The sequence below is a fragment of the Hyperolius riggenbachi genome, chromosome 1 (assembly GCF_040937935.1).
Source record: "Hyperolius riggenbachi isolate aHypRig1 chromosome 1, aHypRig1.pri, whole genome shotgun sequence".
Taxonomy (NCBI): Eukaryota; Metazoa; Chordata; class Amphibia; order Anura; family Hyperoliidae; genus Hyperolius; species Hyperolius riggenbachi.
The window spans coordinates 532528440-532552335 of NC_090646.1; the positions used below are offsets into that span (position 1 = coordinate 532528440).

Below are 23896 nucleotides of genomic sequence, written 5' to 3' on the forward strand. Positions count from 1 at the left end.
GTATGTTTATATCAAAGCGACTTTCCCCTTAAGGATCAATGGAAACCCAGTTGATTAGTTCCACTATCCAAAAACAGTTATAGTAAAATAGTATAAAATAAAAATGTAAACAAGACTTTCACTATAGCAGAATCATTGCCATCTGTTAGCTTGCCCCAAACCTTTTTTTTTGTGTCACTTAACGACCAGCCAGGCTGCTGGTCGTTTGTGGATTTCTATGGAAACGTTTCCTGTCAGTTAATGGCGGGGGGCTCCATGAACAACCTGCGAGCCTCCGATCGTGGCTCGCAGGCTAAATGTAAACACGCCTCTGATTGGCCGGGGATCGCCGCCGTCTCATAGGCTGAAGCCTATCTCAGACAGTACAGGACGGATCGCTGTCCTGTACCGCCCATAGTTAGAAGGGGAGGGAGGGAGGGAAGGAGAGGGAGGGCAGGATATCACTGCGGAGGGGGCTTTGAGGAGCCCCCTCCCCCGCTACACCAAAATAGCCGGCGGCGATCAGACCCTCCCCCCAGCAGGACATCCCCCTAGTGGGGAAAAAGGGGGCAAAGTCTGATCGCCCTGCCTGCCACCCGATCTGTGCTGGGGGCTGAAGAGCCCACCCAGCACAGATCATAAGAAAATCCTGCGGTCCTTAAGTGGTTAACAAGGAACTTATCCAATAACAGTTACTTACACTCAGATTAAGGACAATCCTGCAGCGCCAAAGGGACAAGAACTATCGGCTCAGTTGTGATGATGTAACACACATATACTTTTTTTGCTCGTATATCAAGATGTTGCTTGCATATGAAGTCAAAATTTCACAAAAAAATGTTTGCTTGTATTGCAAAGCACTCTTAAACCAAGTTACTCTCAATCCAAGGTTTTACTGTATGTAAAATTGTTCCTGGACTGGTGGGAAAATACTTTGGTGTTCTGTTCTGTCTTTCTTTGTAACCTCCTTTCTACTCCTTCTTGCTCTAATCTGAATACAACAAAATTATGTTTTAAATACTAGAGAAACCTATTACCATACCTAGAAAGCTGCAATATAATACCCCCTGCCACAGGCCAGATCAGCATGTCCCTTTTCTCTAGTACTTCAGAGTAGCGGGAATCCTACAAACACCATCCACCTGACACTCTATCTTTTGATCCTTAGAGTATTGTTATGACCTCTGTTCCCCCAACACCCCAAGAAAGTGGTTCTCAATCCTTTCAGTCAGGATGAGTTACACCTGGGGGAGAGTGGTTAAAATCTAGGGGCATGTGTGACAAAACAGTGGTGGCAATATCCACCAGTCCAAGCAGTAATTGGTTCCAACTTTCCACTGCTCCCCAAAATGTCTCCTTGCGCTTCTCTGCCAGCTTTGTAAGACTGTCTTGTAGTATATCTAACAGAGGCTGTGACCACTGACTATGACTTGGACCACCTGTGTATATTAGCAGACATTGTGAGCCCATTTTAATCTTCCACCTGGCAGTTCTGAGGGATACTTTGGCCTGCTGACAGACATTTAGTGGTGACTGTTAAGATAAATGTTGCCTGCTGTCAGAGATTTTGGGTCTCATGGTGGTTGGTGATAGAGAAGGGGACTCAATGTGCCTGCTGACAGCAATATGGGGCTAATGGCAGACAGCGACAGAGATGGGTGGGCTCATTGTTTGTATTGAAAGAGACAGACAGCTTAGGCTTATTATTGGTACTATAATTATTATTTAGTATTTATATAGCACTTTGCAGAGTATATTCTCCTGTCACTAAACTGTTCCTCAGAGGGGTTCAAAATCTAAAGCCTATCATAGTCATATGTCTATGTATGTATTTTAGGGGGAAGCCAATTAACTTATCTGTATATTTTGGGATGTGGGAGGAAACCAAAGTGCCCGTAGGCCGGGCCGAGGCAGAGGCAAGAGAGGCTCCAGCCTCAGGGAGCAGTGTAGGAGGGGCGCACAACTGCTCAGCTATCATTCCCCTATTATGTTTAGAGCAGAGAGAAATAAGAAAAGGGGATATATGGCAGTGACTGCAAGCCAGATAACTAGAGACTAAGGTGTTGGGGAGGTTGGAGGCCCTGGGGCACCTCTTAGTCTGATAGCAATCAGTGTGTGATGGCTGGGGTGGGAGGAATGGAGGGGCGCGCTTTGGTGTCTCAGCCTTGGGTGCTGGAGGACCTTGTCCGGGCTTTGCCCGGAGGAAACCCACACAGACACAGGGAAAACATACAAACTTAGTGCAGGTAGAGCCCTGTACCTAGGGCTTATTTTTGGAGATGGGCTTGTATTTCAAACATCCTCAAAAAACTGAAAAATCCTGCCAGGACTTATTTTTTTTGTATAGGTCTTATTTTTGAGGAAACATGGTACAGTATATTCATTTTTCTGAAATGTGTACATTAATGTATTCATATGCTGTTAAATAGACATTGATTATTATGAAAAAGTAAAAAAGGCAAAAGAACATCAGCATGCATCAGCCATCACAAAATAAGCTTTCAGCAGTCTAATTGCATTAATGGAAGTACTGTGTGAAGGCAGTGGAAATGAAAGGGAAAATGCACAATTTACATTCTTTTCATCCTGCTCTGGTCATTATTTAGCTGCGGGATTCACACAAGCAAGCAGTAATATTTTCATTTCTGGCTCTGCTGCCATCTAGTGCACTTTTACAAGTATTTCAGTGTCAGTCAGCCTGGATTGAACATATTGAAACTTCACCACGCTCCAGATAGTAGTGAACAATGCTGATTAATTCCAATAGCTCAATAGCATACAGAGGGCTTGTCTTCATAATCATCAAGTTGCAAAGCTATGTGCAAAGCCAAGAGTTAAAGGGAAGGTTCAAGCAAAATAAAAAAAATGAGTTTCACTTACCTGGGGCTTCTACCAGCCCCATGCAGCCATCCTGTGCCCTCGTAGTCACTCACTGCTGCTCCAGTCCCCCACTGGCAGCTTGCTGACCTCGGAGGTCGGCGGGACGCATTGCGTACATTTTTACGCATTCCCGCTTGTGCAGGAACATTAACACATACATTTTTACGCATTACTAGTTCAATGCGTAAAAATGTACGTATTGAACCAGTAATGCGTAAAAATGTATGTGTTAATGTTCCTGCACTAGCGGGAATGCGTAAAAATATATGCAATGCGTCCCGCTGACCTCCGAGGTCGGCAAGCTGCCAGCGGGGATTTGGAGCAGCAGTGAGTGACTACGAGGGCACAGGATGGCTGCATGGGGCTGGTAGAAGCCCCAGGTAAGTGAAACTCATTTTTTCATTTTGCTTGAACCTTCCCTTTAAAGCAGAACATTTTTATTTCGAGTTAAGGTAGCCATACATCTAGCAATAAAAGGCAGATTTGACCAAGAGACAAAACTCTCTCTAAGGCCCGGTTCAAACCTGTGTTAAAAAACGGTCCATTCGCGGATCGGAAAGGAACGGATCCTAACGGGTGCTAATGGATCCAATGTTAACCTATGGATCCGATCACATCCGTCCGTTCAAACGGATCCATTCCGCTCGATCCACTGAATGGATTGCAAGTTTCCTGCAGCACCAATTTTTCTGGACCGCTGAGCCCAGCGGAACGGAAACAGAAGCTGAAGCGCTGCATTGGGGGCAATATCAAACAATGGAACGTTTCTTCACACTAGTGATTGGACATGTTGGAAAAATCTTTATACTCGATCTAACGGAATAGTCAATTGAAATTATCTTATAAAGAAGAAATGAAAAAATTGTACCATGTATGGGCACCGTGTCTGAGACTTCTGCATAGTAATGATTACTTAGATTACCGTAGGTATTGATGTTCCCTTTCTTTTCTTCTCCCAATTAGTATATTAATCTTAATTCTCGTAAACTCCCCCCTCATACACATCCTCTGAGTATCATTCTATCTATCTTTCTAAAAAAAATGGAAAAAAAAATGAACTTTAACTATTAATCACTGTTGGTAGCATCTGAAACAACTAGAGGATTCTGAGTAGGATATTCATCTTGATCACATTATAAAACCACAAGCCATAAAATATGTTCCCTTGCCTGCATATACCACTGCATTAAGGTGAGCTGGAGGTCGGAACCCTCCTAATTAACAACAGTATGTGTCTAGCCATTTTTATTTATTTTTTTGCAAGTTTCAGGACCATGGACAGTACGTGAATACATTCTCATGTGTCATTATACCCAGGTCTGCAAGGCATCTTGTATGATATTTATTTATTGTATTTATAAAGCGCCAACAGATTACGCAGCGCTGGAAATTAGTTTAAGTTACAGACAATATTTAGGGTTGACATACAGCAATATGACAATACAGGAATACAAGCAAACCAGATTACGCAGCACAGTATGAGTACAAGGTAATGCTTAGTCAGTCATTGGAGGGAGCATGGAGATTAGGCAAGTTAGGTTCACTCAAATGCATAGCATGGGTTCACAGTAATGGAGTTGCATGATCAGGTAGGACACAAAAGGAGGAGGACCCTGCCCAAAGGCTTACAATCTAGAAGGATTGGTAGGGACACAAAAGGTAGGGGACCAGAGTTCAGCTGTGGGTTTAGAGCACTTGTGAGGGGTAGTAGGCCATAGTGAAAAGGTGAGTTTTGAGGGCCTTCTTGAAGATGTTGAAGGAGGGGGCTGCCCTAATGGGTGGAGGTAGGGAGTTCCATAGTGTTGGAGCAGCTCTTGAGAAGTCCTGGAGGCGTGCATGGGACTGGGTGATGCGGGTGGCGGTCAGGCGAAGTTCATTGGAAGAGCTGAGTGAGCGGCTAGGTGTGTACCTCTGAGTAAGATCGGAAATGTAGGTTGGACAGGTTTTGTGGACAGATTTGTAGGTCAGACACAGTATCTTGAATCTGATTCTGTACTGGTTAGCAGTGATGCCAACTCATCCCTTTAATTACTGACACATATGAATTATACAGGTTTCATGGCTAAGTAGATGCAGTTAAGGCAATGATTATGTGTAAGTAGCCCCAGAACCTGTATAACTTAGATGTGTCAGTAATTAAAGGGATGAGTTGGCAACACTGCTGGATAGGAGGGGAGCCGCCGTGGTGGAGCAATGGGAGGAGTGGATAATTGTGGCTGCCGCATTCATGATAGACTGCAGCGCGGCTATTCAGGTCATAGGGAGACCAGACAGAAGGGCATTGCAGTAGTCAAGGCGGGAAATTTTGAGGGCATGGATGAGGAGTTTGGTGGTGGCAGAGGTCAGGAAAGGGCGAATCTTACAGATGTTACGAAGGTGGAAGTTGCAGGACTTTGTGAGGTTTTGGATGTGGGGAGTGAAGGAGAGTGCGGAGTCCAGGGTGACACCCAGACAGCGGTCTTGAGAGGTAGGGCGAATGGTAGTGTGGTTAACAGTGACATGCACATCTGGGAGGATCAGGGATGGCCGGGGTGGGAAGATCATAAATTCTGTTTTGTCTAGATTTAGTTTCAGGAACTTAGCGGACATCCAGGAGGAGATGGCTGATAGGCAGGAGGAAACCTTGTCCATGGTAGTGGTGGATATGTCAGGGGTGTGGAGGTAGATCTGGGTGTCATCTGCATACAGATGATAGTTAGCATAATATATTAAAATTGCAACTTTTGAAAGTTGTGGGCAATACGCCAATTTCAATGAGAAAAAGTCTAGCAGAGCACAGCTAAAATCTAGAATACAAGTGTTTACTACAGACTATTAGGCCTCGTTCACATCATACATGCTGCTGTGTGCATTTTTAGCAGCACGTATAGTGTGCAACATGCACTGTAGTGAATGGGATCAGCAGCGCAGATGGCGTGCGATTGTGTGCATTTTGTTCCGATCGCTCAGCCATTCTGTGGTTCAAAGATAAACAAGACCTAATATCACATTCAGTAAAATTAAAGAGAACCCGAGGTGTGTTTAAAAAATGTTATCTGCATACAGAGGCGGGATCTGCCTATACAGCCCAGCCTCTGTTGCTATCCCAAACCCCACTAAGGTCCCCCTGCACTCTGCAATCCCTCATAAATCACAGCCATGCTGTGAGGCTGTGTTTACATCTGTAGTGTCAGTCTCAGCTGCTCCTCCGCCTCCTGCATAGCTCCAGTCCCTGCCCCCGTCCCTTCCCTCCAATCAGCAGGGAGGGAAGGGATGCAGGCGGGGACTGGAGTTCTGCAGGAGGCGGGGAGAGCAGCAGACTGACACTATAGAGATAAACACAGCCAGCTCTGACAAGCTGTTTGTCAGCAGCGTGGCTGTGATTTATGAGGGATTGCAGAGTGTAGGGGGACCTTAGGGGGTTTTGGGATAGCAACAGAGGCTGGGCTGTATAGGCAGATCCAGCATCTGTATGCAGATAATATTCTTCAAACCCACCTCGGGTTCTCTTTAAAGGGAAACTTTAACCCACGACTTAACTTCATCCCATTCAGTAGCAATACCCTTTCCCACAAGAAAACTTTAAGTTTTCTCGCACAGATCATTCAAGCAAGAAAGTATGTATGTATATATATATATATATATATATATATATATATATATATATATATATATATATAGTATATATATTTCAGTATGTATTTCTATAATTAAGAGCTGTGAAGTTTGGCAGTGCTGACTCACTGCTGACCTTGCTATGCCTCACTAGTGTAAACACTTTCCATTCCAGGGAGTAAGAAGCAGAGATTAGTGTCTGAAACTAGCATTATATGTTATTTAGAATACTCATATGACAGTGATGACACTCATATGACAGTGATTAATAATACAGTTATAACAATGTTATTTAGGGATTTATATATGTTAGAAATGAGATCAAGTGAATAAAAGTTTAGTCCAGGTTTGCTGTATAGCATTATTCTTTCAAAAACATCTGAATCATAACAAATTTGATTTGGCTAGTATTACAAAAATGAATATAAAATATTTAGAGTGAACCCATATGCAAAAAAAAAAGCAAAAGTTAGGTACTTACATCAGTAGTGGGAAGCACCTGGATGGTCCAGAGGATACCCATGTTCTCCTCAACTCCACCACTGCTAGCCGGGAACCTCTTCTCCTGTGCAGCCTGTCCGCGTACAAGGATGGGTTACTGCACTTGCGTGAGTACAGTCCGCACCTGCGCAGGAGCATAAAGGAGGAAAAAGTTGTGTGCAAGCAGCTTCATGATACTGCTCTGGTGTGGACTGTTCTGGCACATTCGCAGTACGGACAGACTCATACATGTATGGGAACATAGCCATAAGAAACATATTTCCCAAGCTCTTGTGGAATATGTTCAAAGGGTCCCAGCGCTGGATCTGTGGGGTCGAGGAGAATGACAGGAAGCCTCGGGACTTGCCAGAGGCTTCCATCTACTGAGGTAAGTATCGATATTTTACTTTTTTACCCTCACAGGTATACCTTTAGGATAGGAAATTATAATGTATGATCCCTAACTAAGGGACATGCCGAATTGCTATTTTATACCCTGTCCATTTCTTGTACAGATATGGAACATCTCCGTGAAAGCAGCTCTCAGGAGCCTAAAGAACCCTGTACTTCAAAATCTGGTGAACAGAGAGATTCTGAAATTAAGAAAGATGAGTACAAATGGAGGCTAGCACAGCTTCTGGGCTCAGAAGAGGCTGAATCCCAGGAATACCAGAGTGACTTCAACTCTGCAGAGAGTGTGTGCACGGAGGACTTTGCTGTAAAGTTTAGTCAAGGCATGGTTGCACCAATAGTTTGTAGTGTAGATAATGAGGAACAGACATTAGTCAGTGGAAAACATTTGGGAGAACGCTCTGAAAATCTGACTCTCTCACTACCTCTATTTGAAGGAACTGAGGACCAAATCACCCTGAACACAGCAAGGAGAGAAGACATCCTGCAGCAGTTCAAGGAAGAATTAGAAGGTGACTTACAAACTGCACTTACCTTCAGTGTAGAGGACATCGTTACAGTGAAACACCGAACTAGGAGAGATAGTTTAGAGTCTCTGGGGGGACAGATTTCAAAACTGAGCCAAGTACAGTCTTCTGAGCCCTCCAGCATTCGTAGTCTGGAGAGGAGTTCTGTTAGTCATTTATCTTCAAACAATGATTTTAAGGTTGCAACAGATAATAATGCAATTGTGGACAGACTAGCTAAATATCCTGAAGAACAGAGCCGTATTCAGAGCATGTCTTCACATGATGCATCACTTTATTTTTCTAAAGGGAACATGGACTCCAACATTTATAGTAAAAGTGTGTGCTTAAACTCAGGAACTATGTTAAATGCTGAGTGTGACCAAGACCTGACCCCCCAGATGGATCCATTGGATGCAGGCAGAATCATGAGATCTGAACATATGGAGAGATCTTATGCCAAAGAGTTTGCCAAGATGGAAGTGTGCGCTTCTGAAAGAGCTGGCTCCAGTGGGCTGTCAAGTTATGGTAAAACCAAAGATGAACCCTCTGTAACTGCTTTACCTGTTAAGACTTCACCATACGCTGGAAGGGAAGTCCTACAAAGAACAGAGGAGGCCACGAAGCTACATTCACATCTGGATACATGTGGCATATTCAGTTTAAGTAAGTTTTGGAAGTTTGTGAAACTGTAAAGTTTTATTTTATTAGACGCATGAAATATTGTGATAATATTCCTCTCCAATGTTAAAAAAAAAGATGTTTTAAAAAACGGCTTAGATAATAGCATAGACTAGTAATGGAACACACACTTGTTTATGCCACGTGGCAACCTTATAACCAGCAGCAGGGGAGTGGATTGCCTGTTGTACAACTGCTCTCATGTGGTATAAAGAGGAGCATTTCTCTGCTTCTGTTAGCCACACTGTACTATAGGCATGAATACAGTTCACAGTGGGAACAGGATGGGGCCGGGTAGCAGTGATTTATTGATCTAGAGATGACGGCTTATAGATGGTAACAGGCCAGCATGTAGGCTGGTCCAAAGTAAGTATGCTACTGCTCTCTGTTAATGGATAGAAATCAATAATGCCAACTTCAGGACATTATTCAAAATTATATTATTGTTATTATTATCATTTATATAGCGGCAACATCTTCCGCGCACTGTACAGACTATACTGACTTGTCACTTAACTGACCCTCAGAGGGGCTCACAATATAATCTCTACCATAGTAATGTGCCCATATATGTATCATGTAGTGTATTGTAGTCTAGGGCCAATTTTAGGGGGAAGCCAATTAACTTATCTGTATTGGGATGTGGGAGGAAACCAGAGTGCCAGGAGGAACCTGATGCAGACACGGGGAGAACATACAAACTTCATGCAGATAGTACCCTGGCTGGGATTCGAACAGAGGACCCAGCTCTGCAAGGCAAGGGTGATAACCACTATGCCACCATGCTGCTTCCAAACAAATAGAACTATACTCGGTCTTTTTTAACTAACATATGGAACATTAACATTACTTGTATGTCAACCTTTGTAGCATATAAAGCTTATACTATCATTGTCTAATTATATTTGGGTGCCTGTTTATTTGGGCAGTGAATATTAGGTTCAAACTCATTGGCACATTTCCTGAATTTCCAAACTATCCCTAACTTTCTACCTAACATAACCCTAGCTAACCTTCTACCTAACATAACCCTAGCTTATTCCTGTCCCTTGCATAACTCTGGCCTCTTTCGTCTGTTATTTTTTCCTAACTCCCCTTTCCTTACTGCTGGCCTCCCTGATAGCCCTAACTATAATCAGGTGCCTAATGTTAACCTTTTCCCCTCCTGCTGCCAACACTAACTGTATCTTTCCTCCTAACTTAAGCCTAACAAGGGATACTGTAGGGGGGTCGGGGGAAAATGAGTTGAACTTACCCGGGGCTTCTAATGGTCCCCCACAGGCATCCTGTGCCCGCGCAGCCACTCCCCAATGCTCCGGCCCCGCCTCCGGTTCACTTCCGTAATTTCTGGCTTTAAAGTCAGAAAACCCCTGCGCCTGCGTCGCCGTGTCCTCGCTTCCCCTGATGTCACCAGGAGCGTACTGCGCAGGCACAGACTATACTGGGCTTGTGCTATACACTCCTGGTGACATCAGCGGGAACGAGGACACGGCAACGCAGGCGCAGGGGTTTTCTGACTTTAAAGTCGGAAATTCCAGAAGTGAGCCAGAGGCGGGGCCGGAGCATCGGTGAGTGGCTGCTTGGGCAAAAGATGTCTGCGGGGGACCATTACAAGCCACGGGTAAGTTCAACTCATTTTCCCCCGACCCCCCTACAGTATTCCTTTAAACCCTTTATTCCTAATGTATTTTATGAAGTATCATTATCTCTTGACTAAATCGGTAATTTAAGATAATCCTCACCAGTAATCGTGCCCCCACTCAATCTCGACTGTTTAAAACCCCAGACTATCAAAACTGACATATTCTTTAAATCGTGTTAACAAAGTATCAGCACTCAAATCACTGATCTAGACAAATGCACACAATGACAAATTATAACTATGTCTGACATAACATAGTTATATAGTTATTATTTTTGGGGAAAAAAAAGACTTTCGCTCAGCAAGTTTTACCTCTTGTGCCTCACTGCACTTCAGTTCAGAGGAAAGGAAAACCACAAGTCAATCGCAACAATCGGATTGGATGGTCAATCATTCAGGAAATTGAAATGTTAATGGGCACTTTAACTGTAAGGAAACTCCGTTCTAAACAAGTGGTAAAATCTTCTTTCCTCAGGTGGTGCTCCCTTTTTCTATATACAGCCCTATTGATAAAAATCTCATTTGCCAGGAATTTATATTGCCCTTGAAAGTAAGTAAATGATGTCATCTTTAAAGAAAAACTGTAGAAATGAAACTAAAAAAATCAGATACTTACCTACACTATAAAGAGGGAAGGCTCTGCGTTTCAGTGCTGTCACTTCCGTGAGCTGTTTTTTACCAACTGGTAGAAAACAGATCCGCTTTGCCTCTGGAAGCCCTTGGAAGTACTCATGTCTCCAAGTGCTTCTGCTCCATACTATGCATGTGCAGTACAGAGCTGTCCGTTTTCAGGACCACTCGAGGACACAAGTGCTTCCGAAGCCTCCTGTGGTGGCAAATTTGAACGGGGGTGACGGAATGTGAAAGGAACAGGAAGGCTGTTAGAGGGACTCAGCAGAATGGAGCTGCTGACTTTAGGAAAAAGTCGCCCTGTGTAATACAATGTAACTATGGAAAGATGGATATCATTTTAAAGCTGTCTTTCTCCTTTTTCTGCCGACACATAATTCGCCGCCCTACGCCTTTTAGTTTTCTCTATTTTCGCGGTCGAAATCGCGGCCGCTGCAATTTCGATCGTGAAAATCGCGAAAACTAAAAGGCGTAGGGCGGCGGTTTATATATCATTGGAAAGAGGAGAAAGAGAGCTTTAAAATCATATGCATCTTTCCATAGTTTCTGCACTGCTCGGAGTCCCTTTAAGGACCCAGAGTCTTCCCTCTCCATAGGTAAGTAACTGATTATTTATTTTTTTTAATTGTTACAGATTTACTTTAAATAGTGCCTTTTCCAAGATAAATAAGCCCAGGCTTTCAAAGTTAGCAGGATCTGTAAGTACAGTGGGTTGCAAAAGTATTCGGCCCCCTTGAAGTTTTCCACATTTTGTCATATTACTGCCACAAACATGAATCAATTTTATTGGAATTCTACATGAAAGACCAATACAAAGTGGTGTACACATGAGAAGTGGAACGAAAATCATACATGATTCTAAACATTTTTTACAAATAAATAACTGCAAAGTGGGGTGTGCATAATTATTCGGCCCCCTTTGATCTGAGTGCATTCCGTTGCCTATAGACTTTGCCTGATGAGTGCTAATGACTAAATAGAGTGCACCTGTGTGTAATCTGAAGTCAGTACAAATACAGCTGCTCTGTAAGGGCCTCAGATGTTGTCTAAGAGAATATTGGGAGCAACAACACCATGAAGTCCGAAGAACACACAAGACAGGTCAGGGATCAAGTTATTGAGAAATTTAAAGCAGGCTTAGGCTACAAAAAGATTTCCAAAGCCTTGAACATCCCACGGAGCACTGTTCAAACGATCATTCAGAAATGGAAGGAGTATGGCACAACTGTAAACCTACCAAGACAAGGCCATCCACCTAAACTCACAGGCCGAACAAGGAGATTGCTGATCAGAAATGCAGTCAAGAGGCCCATAGTGACTCTGGACGAGCTGCAGAGATCTACAGCTCAGGTGGGAGACTCTGTCCATAGGACAACTATTAGTCATGCACTGTACAAAGTTGGCCTTTATGGAAGAGTGGCAAGAAGAAAGGCATTGTTAACAGAAAGCATAAGAAGTCCCGTTTGCAGTTTGCCACAAGCCATGTGGGGGACACAGCAACCATGTGGAAGAAGGTGCTCTGGTCAGATGAGACCAAAATGCAACTTTTTGGCCAAAATGCAAAACGCTATGTGTGGCGGAAAACTAACACTGCACATCACACTGAACACCCCATCCCCACTGTCAAATATGGTGGTGGCAGCATCATGCTCGGGGGGTGCATCTCTTCAGCAGGGACAGGGAAGCTGGTCAGAGTTGATGGGAAGATATATGGAGCCAAATACAGGGCAAACTTGGAAGAAAACCTCTTAGAGACTGCAAAAGACTTGAGACTGGGGCAGAGGTTTACCTTCCAGCAGGACAATGACCCTAAACGTAAAGCCAGGGCAACAATGGAATGGTTTAAAACAAAACATAGCTATGTGTTAGAATGGCCCACTCAAAGTCCAGATCTAAATCCAGTCAAGAATCTGTGGCAAGATCTGAAAACTGCTGTTCACAAACGCTGTCCATCTAATCTGACTGAGCTGGAGCTGTTTTGCAAAGAAGAATGGGCAAGGATTTCAGTCTCTAGATGTGCAAAGCTGGTAGAGACATACCCTAAAAGACTGGCAGCTGTAATTGCAGCAAAAGGTGGTTCTACAAAGTATTGACTCAGGGGGCCGAATAATTACGCACACCCCACTTTGCAGTTATTTATTTGTAAAAAAATGTTTGGAATGATGCATGATTTTCGATCCACTTCTCACATGTACACCACTTTGTATTGGTCTTTCACGTGGAATTCCAATAAAATTGATGCATGTTTGTGGCAGTAACATGCAAAAATGTGGAAAACTTCAAGGGGGCCAAATACTTTTGCAACCCACTGTATATATTACACTTATAAGTTTACTGAAATTTGGTCTATTTGTACAGCTGCAGTCATTCTACAGGCGTGTATTCCTCATATTATATACAATGTATAGCTACGCAGGCTCTTATGCTGCCGTCATTGCAGTTTGTGATGTACTGTTTGGTATATATTTTCTTTTAAATGGGCCCTTTGAAATCTTGGAGCTGAGATCTGACAGCCGACTGCCACAAACAATGCAATTTTTAAAAATATTTTCTCAGTTTGAGATGATTTTTTCTGATTGATTGTAAGATATGACAAATATGACCAATGTATGTAGTTAAATAATTGTATTCAATGCCAAGCCGCTACAGCTAAAGCTAATAGAATTTTAGGATGCGTTAAAAGGGAAATAAAAACTTGAGTTGCTAACATAATATTGCCCCTGTTTAACTCTCTCTAGTAAGGCCACCGCTGGAATATGGAATTCAGATCTGGGCACCACATTACAGGAAAGATATTGCAGTTTTACAGCAGTTGCAGAGACGAGCAACAAAATTGATACGAGGGATGGAAGGTCTCGCTTACCAAGAATTGTTAGATAAACTGGGTTTACCGTATTTAGTTTAGAGAAAAGACGCCTTAGAGGGGATCTAATTAACATGTATGAATACATCAGAGGGCAATATAAAAGCTTAGCGGATGAGCTTTTTGTCCATAGGCCTTCACAAAGGACTAGAGGACATTATTTACGCATGGAGAAAAAACATTTCAGCCATTTATTTAGGAAAAGGCTCTTTACAGTAAGAGTGATTAAGAAGTGTAATGCATTGCCACAGGAAGTAGTTATGGCAAATTCTATATCTGCATTTAAAGAGGGCTTAGATGCTTTCCTTGCATTGAAATACATCCATGGCTATATTTACTAGGTAATGCCCAGTGGTGTTGATCCAGGGATTTTATCTGATTGCCATTTGGAGTTGGGAAGGAATTTTTTCCCTTTTGGGGCTAATTGGACCATGCCTTGTAAGGGTTTTTTGCCTTCCTCTGGATCAACAGGGGATATGTGAGGGAGCAGGCTGGTGTTGTACTTTGTTCTCTGGTTGAATTCGATGGACGTTTCTTTTTTCAACCCAAATAACTATGTAACCATGTAACTATGTAACTACGTATCACACATGTTCAATTTTTCCCCCAATTTTTTTTTTAAATTAATGAAACTAGGAAAAAAAAATGTCTTGGATTTATGAATAAAGACATTGGCAATCTATCCTACACCATTCAGTCTTATGAAAAGTTGTATAGATATTTCTGCCACTCCTGATCGAGCTTTATCAGAAAAAATGCAATATTTGATCAGATTGCTCAAATAAAAAAAATCTTTCGAATTGCTGTATAATCTGATCTTTTTATTGTGTGGCTACCTTTAGGCTCAGGCTTGGTTCTGAATGGGTGGCACACTCAAAGTGTATGGGATGAAGATGGACTGTTGCACCAGGTATAACCTTTTTTGCGGGGGTAGGTGCAGAACCACTTACCTCGGATTCCATCCTCCATATGAGGTATTGTTGTGGCCACACTTGTTATTGGTTATAGGTGATGGGTATTACCATGGCCACATTTGTTATACAGTATGACCCCAGGCAGATGGGCCCCCAGACTGTGGGGGTCAACAAGGGAAGACGGGGAAAATGTGTGATTGTTTGGGAGAACCTTGTGATTTGTGTTTATATCCCTGGTTACCATTGATCCAATGAAGGGCATGCGTTCACTCTGAATTGGCAACAGACTCAGGAATAAATCACCCCCCTCCCCCACCCCCCGTAGCAGAGTACCAATTCTATATAATAAGGCTACGTCTGTTGTGTTCTGAACTGAATCTTAGTGAGTAATAATTTGCAGAGGTTGCTATTGTAGTCTTTACAGACTTCTTATACTTGCACCCATGTTACACAGACAATGGCCTCAATTCACTAAGCTTTATCGAACAACTTTATCGAACGTTTGATAATTTACCTCATGAGTGAAATCTAATTTTGAATTCAATAAGGTGTTATAGATTTATAAAATGTTTTGTCGATAAAAGTTTCGATAAATCTATAACACCTCAGTGAATTCAAAATTAGACTTTACCCATGAGGCAAGTTATCAAACGTTTGATAAAGAGTTTGATAAAGCTTAGTGAATTGAGGCCATTATCTCCACAGGCAGCACACCGCTCCCTGGAAATAAGCCGATAACATCTAACACGTAGTAAATGGTTGTTTGAAATTACAACCTTTTCTTACCACATTACCGGTTCACAACTTTACTAAAGCTGACTGTGCAGCTTTGTAACTCTTGTAATTCTTCATCATAACTGATCTCTTTCTGCAACTCTTGAAAGTCTTTTGGTTTTTAAAATTGTAAAAAAAAACAAAAAAACATTCCTTGAGCGATATCAAATGAACATCCTTCAGTATTAGTGATGTTTTTGAAATGACACATCAGTTGCATATACAGTATCTGTACTAGTTGTCCTGGTTTTATGGTTTGTTGATCTGCTCGCCTATCTATGCTCCCCATTATTGTATGTTTTTGTACGTTGTACAGTGCTACAAAAGATGTTGGCGCTATATAAATAAAAAATTATAATAATGTAGTAGTCATTTGGCTACTAGCTGCATCAGGCACTCAACTTACCGCTTGGGCATCCGATTGAAACTGATTAACCCAGGCGTCTATTAGGCACCTGACGATCCCTGCGCCCAAATGACCTGATCCGCGCTGTAAGTGCCATAAAGATATAGTTATTTTACATTATGTTCGCTTCTTCAGAGGCAGAATGAAGTAATATCAGAAATTGTGACAGAAGGCAGGTAAAAGCATATTATGTGGAAAAACAGTACAGTTCCACATTTCAAATGCTCCAGGAGTGCTTTCCATCTGGTGAGCCTGGTGCTTCATTCTGCCTCTGAAGAAGAGGCTATTTTCAAAGCCGTGAAACGTACGTTAGGCCATTGACGATATTAATACCTGGCATAAGGAGTTTTAACTGTATTATGTCATACCTGTGTATCTATTAAGATTGTAATTAAAAGTTATTTTTTATACCATCTGATTATTACTTGTGGGCTTTAAAACCCTCGCCCAATTTTTGTTTATTTTTATGACATTATGTTTGTGGTACAGCATTTACTGTTACTGATTTGTGGACCGCTGATAACGTTTTTTACAGTTCCAACTTTTAAATTTAAGACATGTGTCTTTAAATAATTACATGTTATAAAAATGAGTTCTATTTACATCTAGCAATGATCAATATGTTTTATTCAGCATTAAAGGAGTTCTGTTCTCTTGACAGGATCCAATGAAGATGTCCCTCCAAATTCTTTCCTGAAGGAAGATAGTGCAGATTTTGCTGGATACAAGCATGTGGCTGGTATGTGTGGATATACTGTATGTTTATTGTTGTAACCATGGGATAATTACTGATTCAGATGCTGTGTTCTGACTCCTCTCTGATGTTACCATAGTACCATGTGATAATCACTAATTCAGATGCTGTGTTTTGACTCCTCTCTGATGTTACCATAGTACCATGTGACAATCACTGATTCAGATGCTGTGCTCTGTCTTCTATCTCCCTTTACAATGGAACCAAGTGATAATCACTGATTCAGATGCCGTGTTCTGTCTTTTCCTTTACTTTACCATGGTACCATGTGATAATTACTGATTCAGATGCCGTCTTCTGTCTTCTCTCTCCCTTGGTACCATGTGATAACCACTGATTCACATGCCGTATTCTGACTTTACCATGGTACCATGTGGTAATCACTGACTCAGTTTCCGTGTTCTGACTCCTCCCCTTTACCATGGAACCATGCAAAATAAGATGGCGGCCTTCATAATTCCTTTAAAAGATTATTCAAATATCAATGGGAAATATACAGAAAGTACTATCAAAACTATTGTACTGTCTTACTTGCTGGTGTTTTAAAAGGTATTTTATTGATGACAAGCAAAAATATCACCTAGGAGAAAAAGTGAATTGAATAAGGACCATTGAGAGTTAATGCTGGAAGGGCCACACACAGCTATGTTTCTGTGTTCCAGCAGGTTCATGTAAATGCAGTCAGCTGAGAATGCAATACTGTCTCCTTTTCCCCTAGGAGTTCCGGTGAAGAGTTTTGATGCTGTGACAGTTGACAGTGATTTGGACTCGGTGACGACAGAAAGGGTGCGGGATCACATTCGCAAAGCCTTGAGCAGCAGCAAGAGAGGTAACACATTATAAAATATGTCTTGTGCTAAATTTATCTGGAATTATAATTACCATCAAGAACGGGAATATATTACTTGGGTACAATCAACATTAAAGCACAGCTTGCGAGCTGACCTTTTATAGTTCAAAAGAAAATAACTCCCTACAGGATGTAATAAGCTCAAATGACTATGTAAAACAGGCTGAAATCCCAGCTGCTACCTGGAATAATAAATTACGCAAAACCAGCTTAGGGACCTGTGGATCTGTTTAAAGGGCACCTGAAGTGAGAGGAATATGAAGGCTGTCGTCTTCATTTCCAAATAACATTGTCAGTTGCCTGATTCCTGTGCTGATGCTCTGCCTCTAATACTTTTAAGGAAAACTGTGAGAAGGATATGGAGGCTGCCATATTTATCTCCTTTTCAACAATAGCAGTTGCCTGGCAGACCTGCCGATCTTCCATGCATCAGTAGCGAATCACACACCTGAAACAAGCATGCAGCTAATCTAGTCAGATTTTTTGTCAGAAACATCTGATCTGCATGCTTGTTCAGGGTCTATGGCTAAAAGAACATGAAAATAAGGCTTCAATGAAAATATGGAATGGCTATATTTAGAAATTGTAGACTATTGCCATGGCAGCAAGGAAGCACAATTTAGCTTATCTCAAAAATGTACAACTGGCTGCAGAGTGAACTAGGAAGGTAATTTTAATATCATTAAACTGCAAAATAATTTATGTTTCATTGAATGCAATAGTACCCTTAAATAAAAGTGGACTTACACTTTAAACCAACATTCACTGCATTAATTAGAAAGGAAAGCTAAAGTAAATCTCAACTGAATATAAACTCTATATTTTGTGTATAGTACTAACTGTAAATAAAATATTAACGAATTCCATACCTGAAGTCTCTCTCCCCCTAAAGGGCAACTGAAGATAGAGGTATATGGAGGCTGCCATATTTATTTCCTTTTAATCAATACCAGTTGCCGGGCAGCGCTGCTGATCTATTTGGCTGCAATAGTAACTTAATCACACCAGAAACAAGCATGCAGCTAATTTTGTCAGGTGTGACAATAAAGTCAGAAACTTGATCTGCTGCATGCTTGTTCAGGGCCTATAGCCAAAAAGCAATAGAGGCTGCCAGGCAACTGGCATTGCTTAAAAGGAAATAAATATGGCAGCTTCCATATACCTCTTGCTACAGTTGTCCTTTAAGGACCAGAGACTTTTTGGTAAAAAATACGGGTGTCACAGATGTCACACCGCACGGACCTGTCTCTCTTGACGTTTAACGCCTCTCTCCCTTTGCTCGCTCTGCTGTCGTTATGACAGCAGAGCTCTGTAAGCCCTGTGATCACTGTGAACCAATGAAATCGGTTTCTGACCGGCTTACGGAGCTCTGCTGTCATAACGACAGCCAAACAGGTGAGTGACAGGAGAGCGGCGCAATTGACAGAAGCGGCGGTAGATTGTGATAACTGAAATCTATGCCCTGCCAGGGATAACAGGTCCCAAACACAACATAGATTTCAATTACCAAGGTCGGGAAGTGGTTAGCATAAAGCAAAATCTCATATTTTTATTTTCTGGATTTTCTAAACTAACAGACTGTCTTGACAGTCTGATGCAAAATCTGCCCTGTACAAAATAAACTGATATACAGGTTTGTTCCTCAGATCCCGGTCACAGCAACAGGAAAGGTCACCGTGGCAGGGATGGTTGTGTCAGGTGAGTATAATAATTTATTGAGCTGTGGCATATTGTTCCGTTTGGCTTCCTGCAGACACCTTTAAATAATGTCATGGCCTAGAGACCAGCAACACGTTCCCACTTGTTAACCACGTTCAGTATAGCAAGTGGAGTGATCTGATTCATGCATATACAAAAGTGTATAATAATGGTAACATTTGTATAGCACTTTCCCCATCAGCCTCAAAGCATTTGAGTGCTGCAGCCACTAAGGGTGCATGTAATAGGCCACTCTGCAGTGTTAAGGAGTCTTGCCCAAGGAATTGAAGAGCAAAAATACGGGAGAACACCATATCTGTATAACCAGGTCCCTACAACCTCTTAATAGTGCATGTCCACACCAAGGAACCAGCAAACAAAAGTATGTAACAGACATGCTAAGGGACCTACAAAGAAAAGCTTTATTTAAAAATGCTGCTAAAAATCACATTGGTAGTCCCACATATACACCACAATAAAATAGAGGCCAGTTAATCCATAGAATGCATGAACATGTAATGGGGAGCAAGGATCAATGTTGGAAAAGCTCAGTTCAAATGCATGCATCCAGAGTACTTGAAATAAGCCACAAGGATAAGTAGAGGAACAATGGTTAGTAGTAATGCATTTAAAGTTAGTAGCCAAGGAACAAGTCCAGTGTGGCCACACTTTCTTTGCAACATGCTATGCAGAGCGCTTGAGTGTGCAACAGGTTGTATAGTTCAGCTCAGGCCAAACAAACAATAAATACCAAACTCACACCTTCAGACTGCCACCATATGAAAATGTTCCACAGAGCTCCATAAAGCTCTCTGCACTCTCCTTGTTTTTGTTCTTGGGCGTGGAAGTGATGTCATTGCAGCTGAAGTGACGTTTGTATCAGTGAGTTATTTGTAACGCAGGAAGTATATATACCAGGGACTACCAGTAGATCAATCCAAAAGGCTAATATAGTGCAATGAATTATGAGGGAGACTGCTTAAGGGGGTTACAAACAGAAAGATAAGGAGATCTAGTAGTATGTGGTCAATAGAGATGTGTAATGAATATAGTGTGAGGTGCAATGGATTCAGGAGCATTAAGGTACTTCTCATTGGGAGTTAGTCTTTTCTATGTCTTTTACAAGATAGGTTGTAGAAGCAAAGATGCACCTCGTTATGAGAAATGGGCTGGACATGAGTAAGTGAAATGAAGGCTCACAACTGCAGCAGAAAGAGCACTGCCTCTAGTTGAAGATAAATGCACTTTATGATATTTTATTCATTTAGTTAGCCCTATTCTTTTTTAGATACACTGGCTCCAGCAAGGTGTCTACAGATGATGAAGAGGACTTTGATAGGACCTTCACCACCACAGAATGGAGGAATGAAAGTCCCAAGCGATGGAGCTCAAGCCCACTCAAACCAACTGATTCTTCTAGAGATCGCAGTGCTAAAGATAAATCCAGCGACTTCCTGGTATTTGTTGTATTTCTGACCTCTGAGACTTTCTTTGAGCATAAACATTAGCTTTGTCTTGTTTAGTACTGGCTTTTTGTGGATGCCATCACCGAGCTCACCACAGATAGTTGTGTAAAATCATATAGACTGCGGAATCTGTCTTGGAATTACCATGTTGTGGATTATAATGGTTGTGAGGTAGTCCCACAATAACTAGTGTTTCCAGCTGAACTAAAACATGTTTCCTCCAGGTGGATGCAGCAGAGGAATTTTAAATGTAAAAACACCATAGCTTCATACACACTAGAAAAGACTTCTCTGAGATGGTCATTTTTTAAAGTACCACTATCGCAAAATAATGTAACATTTAATATGCATACATGTAATATGTACATTTATTCCAGCGTAAAATACACTATAAATAAACCTGACAGATTTTGGTCTAGTCTATCTCCCCATGGGAGATTTTCAACGTTAACTTTATTCTTTATAAAAGCATTCCCTGGAAAGGATCTAGTCAAAAGATGCCAGTTGGCCCCCTACTTGCTGCACAATGTTTTGATGTTTGAATTGCCGATAAGTAAGAAATGCATGAGAAACACGTGTGTCGTCACCCCATGAGGAGAGGGGCTAGTCGAAAACCTGTCAGATATTACAGATTTTTACCACCTATTGTAAGTGAAAGCGACACAGGATAAAATTAATTTATAATGCGTTTTACTTTGGGTCAAATAAACATCTCATAGGTGTATGTATTGTAAATGTTTTAATTTTTCGTGATAGTTGTCTTTCAAAGGACAACTATCAGTATTAATGTTTTCCCCAACTGATTTAATACATGAAGGATAAAGACTGGCAAAAGAATGTGGCATGTGTAGTGAAAAAAGTTCCCTCTTCACTAGCAGTATTTGGCAGTGGTTTCCTCATGATGGCATGACAAAACGGTCCACTTCCGTTGTGTGTTTGGCTGCATCTAATTACTGCTCCCCCCTCCAGCTGCAGCCAAAAGCCACGCGACTGCTGAGTACACTAAACCCCCACCTCCACCAGCATACAGAACACGGTTTGCGGTTGTTCTGCAACGGCCAATGCCAATAAACGTATTCCCCCCTCCTGCATAGAGTGAGAGAGGTTTGTCCCTCGCTGCTCATGCAGTCTTGATGCAGTGGTTGCTGCTGGTGGAAGTGGACCGTTCTGTCATGCCATGATGTCAGTGGCCTGAAGAGGAAACTATTGCCAGGGTACTGGTGGTGAAGAGGAAACTTTTTTTCCCTCCAAATGCCACATTCTTTTGTCAGTTTTTATCCTTTATGACTTAAATCGGTTAGGGAAAAAACATTGACATTGATGGTTGTCCTTTGCTGGGAGTGGGTGGGAGCCAGTGTAAATATTTTAATCCTTACAATGTAATAAAGAAGCTAGTATGTACAATACATTTCTCTGTAACTTGAGATTGGGTAGCTAAATTAGCATATGAGAGAGAACTTATAATATGCTCTGGTCAAGTCAGTCTACCATATCTGCAAACCTGAACAAAGTAATTCTAATGGGCCGTATTTTTTGTTTTGTTTTTTAGTCTTCCACTGAACAGATGCACAATAGGAGACTCACTGAAAAACTCACAGTTGAGAGAGAGATCTTGGAAGGAACAGTCGCCAAACTCCGTAGGGTAAGTGAAAAACCTGCATAAGGGTGACCAGTAAAACCATGAAAGAAATACTGGATGTTTCCAGTCAAATATCTCCAACATTAGTGCTTATGTACACAGAACACAGTATGAAAGCAGTAAATACAAACAAAACAGAACTTATTGAGGAACCTTGGTCTTGCCCTCTGAACATTTTTATCTCAGGAGGAGCTTGGGGCAGAAATAATCCTTTAGTGTCTAAGATATTATTTACAGTCACGCAGGGGATGTAATTCTTAGAATTTGCGGAAAGCAAGAGGGAAGCTGCCATGACACAAAAAACAAAGCTTCCCGGGAAGCTTACATGACACTGTGCACTATTGGTATAATGTTATCTAGGTATGTAGCATATGGCAGAGAAAGTATAATTTTGGTTTGCTTTCAAGGACTTTGATTCATTACAAAAAAAATGATCTTTTGTTTCTTTTTGGAGAACACTGACCTAATACCATGGCATATCAAAATACCCCATGTGTGTTAAATGGTGAGTGAACAGGCAAGAATAAAAGCTCCTTCTTTATCTCCCAACCTTTGCAATAGGGGCAAGGGTAACACATTGAGGTGTTGATCTATTGGTGATTTACTGCATTTAGCCTATTTTTTAGGGTGTATCTGAGATGGGTATATCTATATCTGGGTATGTCTATGGATGAGCTTATCCACACGTGTGTTAGGTAATAATGATGCAAGGTTGATGCCTAGGTAAACTATCAATATCAGGAAGTTATCACTTGTTACTTGATCTACCATAAATTGTGCAGTGTAAAGGTGCATACACACCTACCAACAATCTGTGCAACTATCTTCTTGTTGCGTTCACAGATGGTGTCCTGTTGACTTAGCTACCAATGGTTGGCATGGGCTCTCCTGGGGCGTGGAGTCTATGTGGCTACGGGTCTTCACCAGAGCACCCCGCAAGGGTTGATGGGCCGCTACCCCTAGTAGGCAACGGACTACTTTGCTGCCTGGTAGCCACAGGTCACGACCCCCAGGATTGCCCCACTGGTAGCACAAGAGAACAGTTGACACTGCGTATGGAGTTCAGTAAATCAGGCAAGGTACAGATTCGGCAGGCAGAAGCGTAGTCAGACAATCCGGGATCAAGGCAGGCAGAGTTCTTTCAGCACGGGTAACAGGCCAAGGGTCGAGGCAGGCAGAGTTCGTTCAGCACGGGTAACAGGCTAAGGGTCGAGGCAGGCGGCAGGTATGCGAAGTCAGGAACAGGCCGGGTCAATGTCAGAAATCAATCAGAAGGTTTGCGGGCAGAGTAACGAGCACAACTGCTGGCAAGCTGCATAAACAGACAGCAGTGTTACTCTGTCTCTAGTGGCTTTATATAGGCGAAAATGGCGGCAAATTTGAACGCTACGCATGCGCACAAAAGTCCGCATTACGGAAGCGCGCATGCGTACAAACTGATGCACCAGAATGCCGCACATGCGTATATGCGTACAAAGCGCCGCGTCTTGCTACGCATGCGTGACCTCCCGTCTGGGGCGGAAATACTCCTGGCGTCACGCCGAACGGTGTGACGCGGTGGAACAGACACACAAATCGCCGTCTGGACCCGCGCGCACGGTCGCGAACCAGACGCTGAGCCAGACGACCCGGGGAAGGACGTTGAACGGGATGGTGAGTATAAAATTGCCCCTCCCCCAAGGGCGACCTCCGGACGCCCTTTGGACCAGGTTTGTCAGGATGGGATTGT

At 42.2% G+C, this 23896-nt stretch overlaps 1 protein-coding gene across 6 annotated transcripts in view; it reads left to right on the forward strand.

The window, feature by feature from the left end:
- LOC137525428 (golgin subfamily A member 6-like protein 25) overlaps positions 1-23896 on the forward strand; it is a 127433-nt gene that overhangs the window by 37699 nt on the left and 65838 nt on the right. For 4 of the 6 annotated variants that reach the window (XR_011022921.1, XR_011022920.1, XM_068246513.1 and 1 more), the window contains exons 5-10: positions 7449-8516; positions 16422-16499; positions 17233-17343; positions 19011-19062; positions 20351-20519; positions 22078-22170. Coding sequence is in view for 4 of the 6 variants with exons in the window: in XM_068246513.1 (XP_068102614.1) it covers positions 7449-8516; positions 16422-16499; positions 17233-17343; positions 19011-19062; positions 20351-20519; positions 22078-22170 (1571 nt within the window). In the remaining 2 variants the exon portion in view is untranslated. The remainder of the gene's footprint in view (positions 1-7448; positions 8517-16421; positions 16500-17232; positions 17344-19010; positions 19063-20350; positions 20520-22077; positions 22171-23896) is intronic. The other 2 variants (XM_068246536.1, XM_068246545.1) reach the window with 2 other exon arrangements.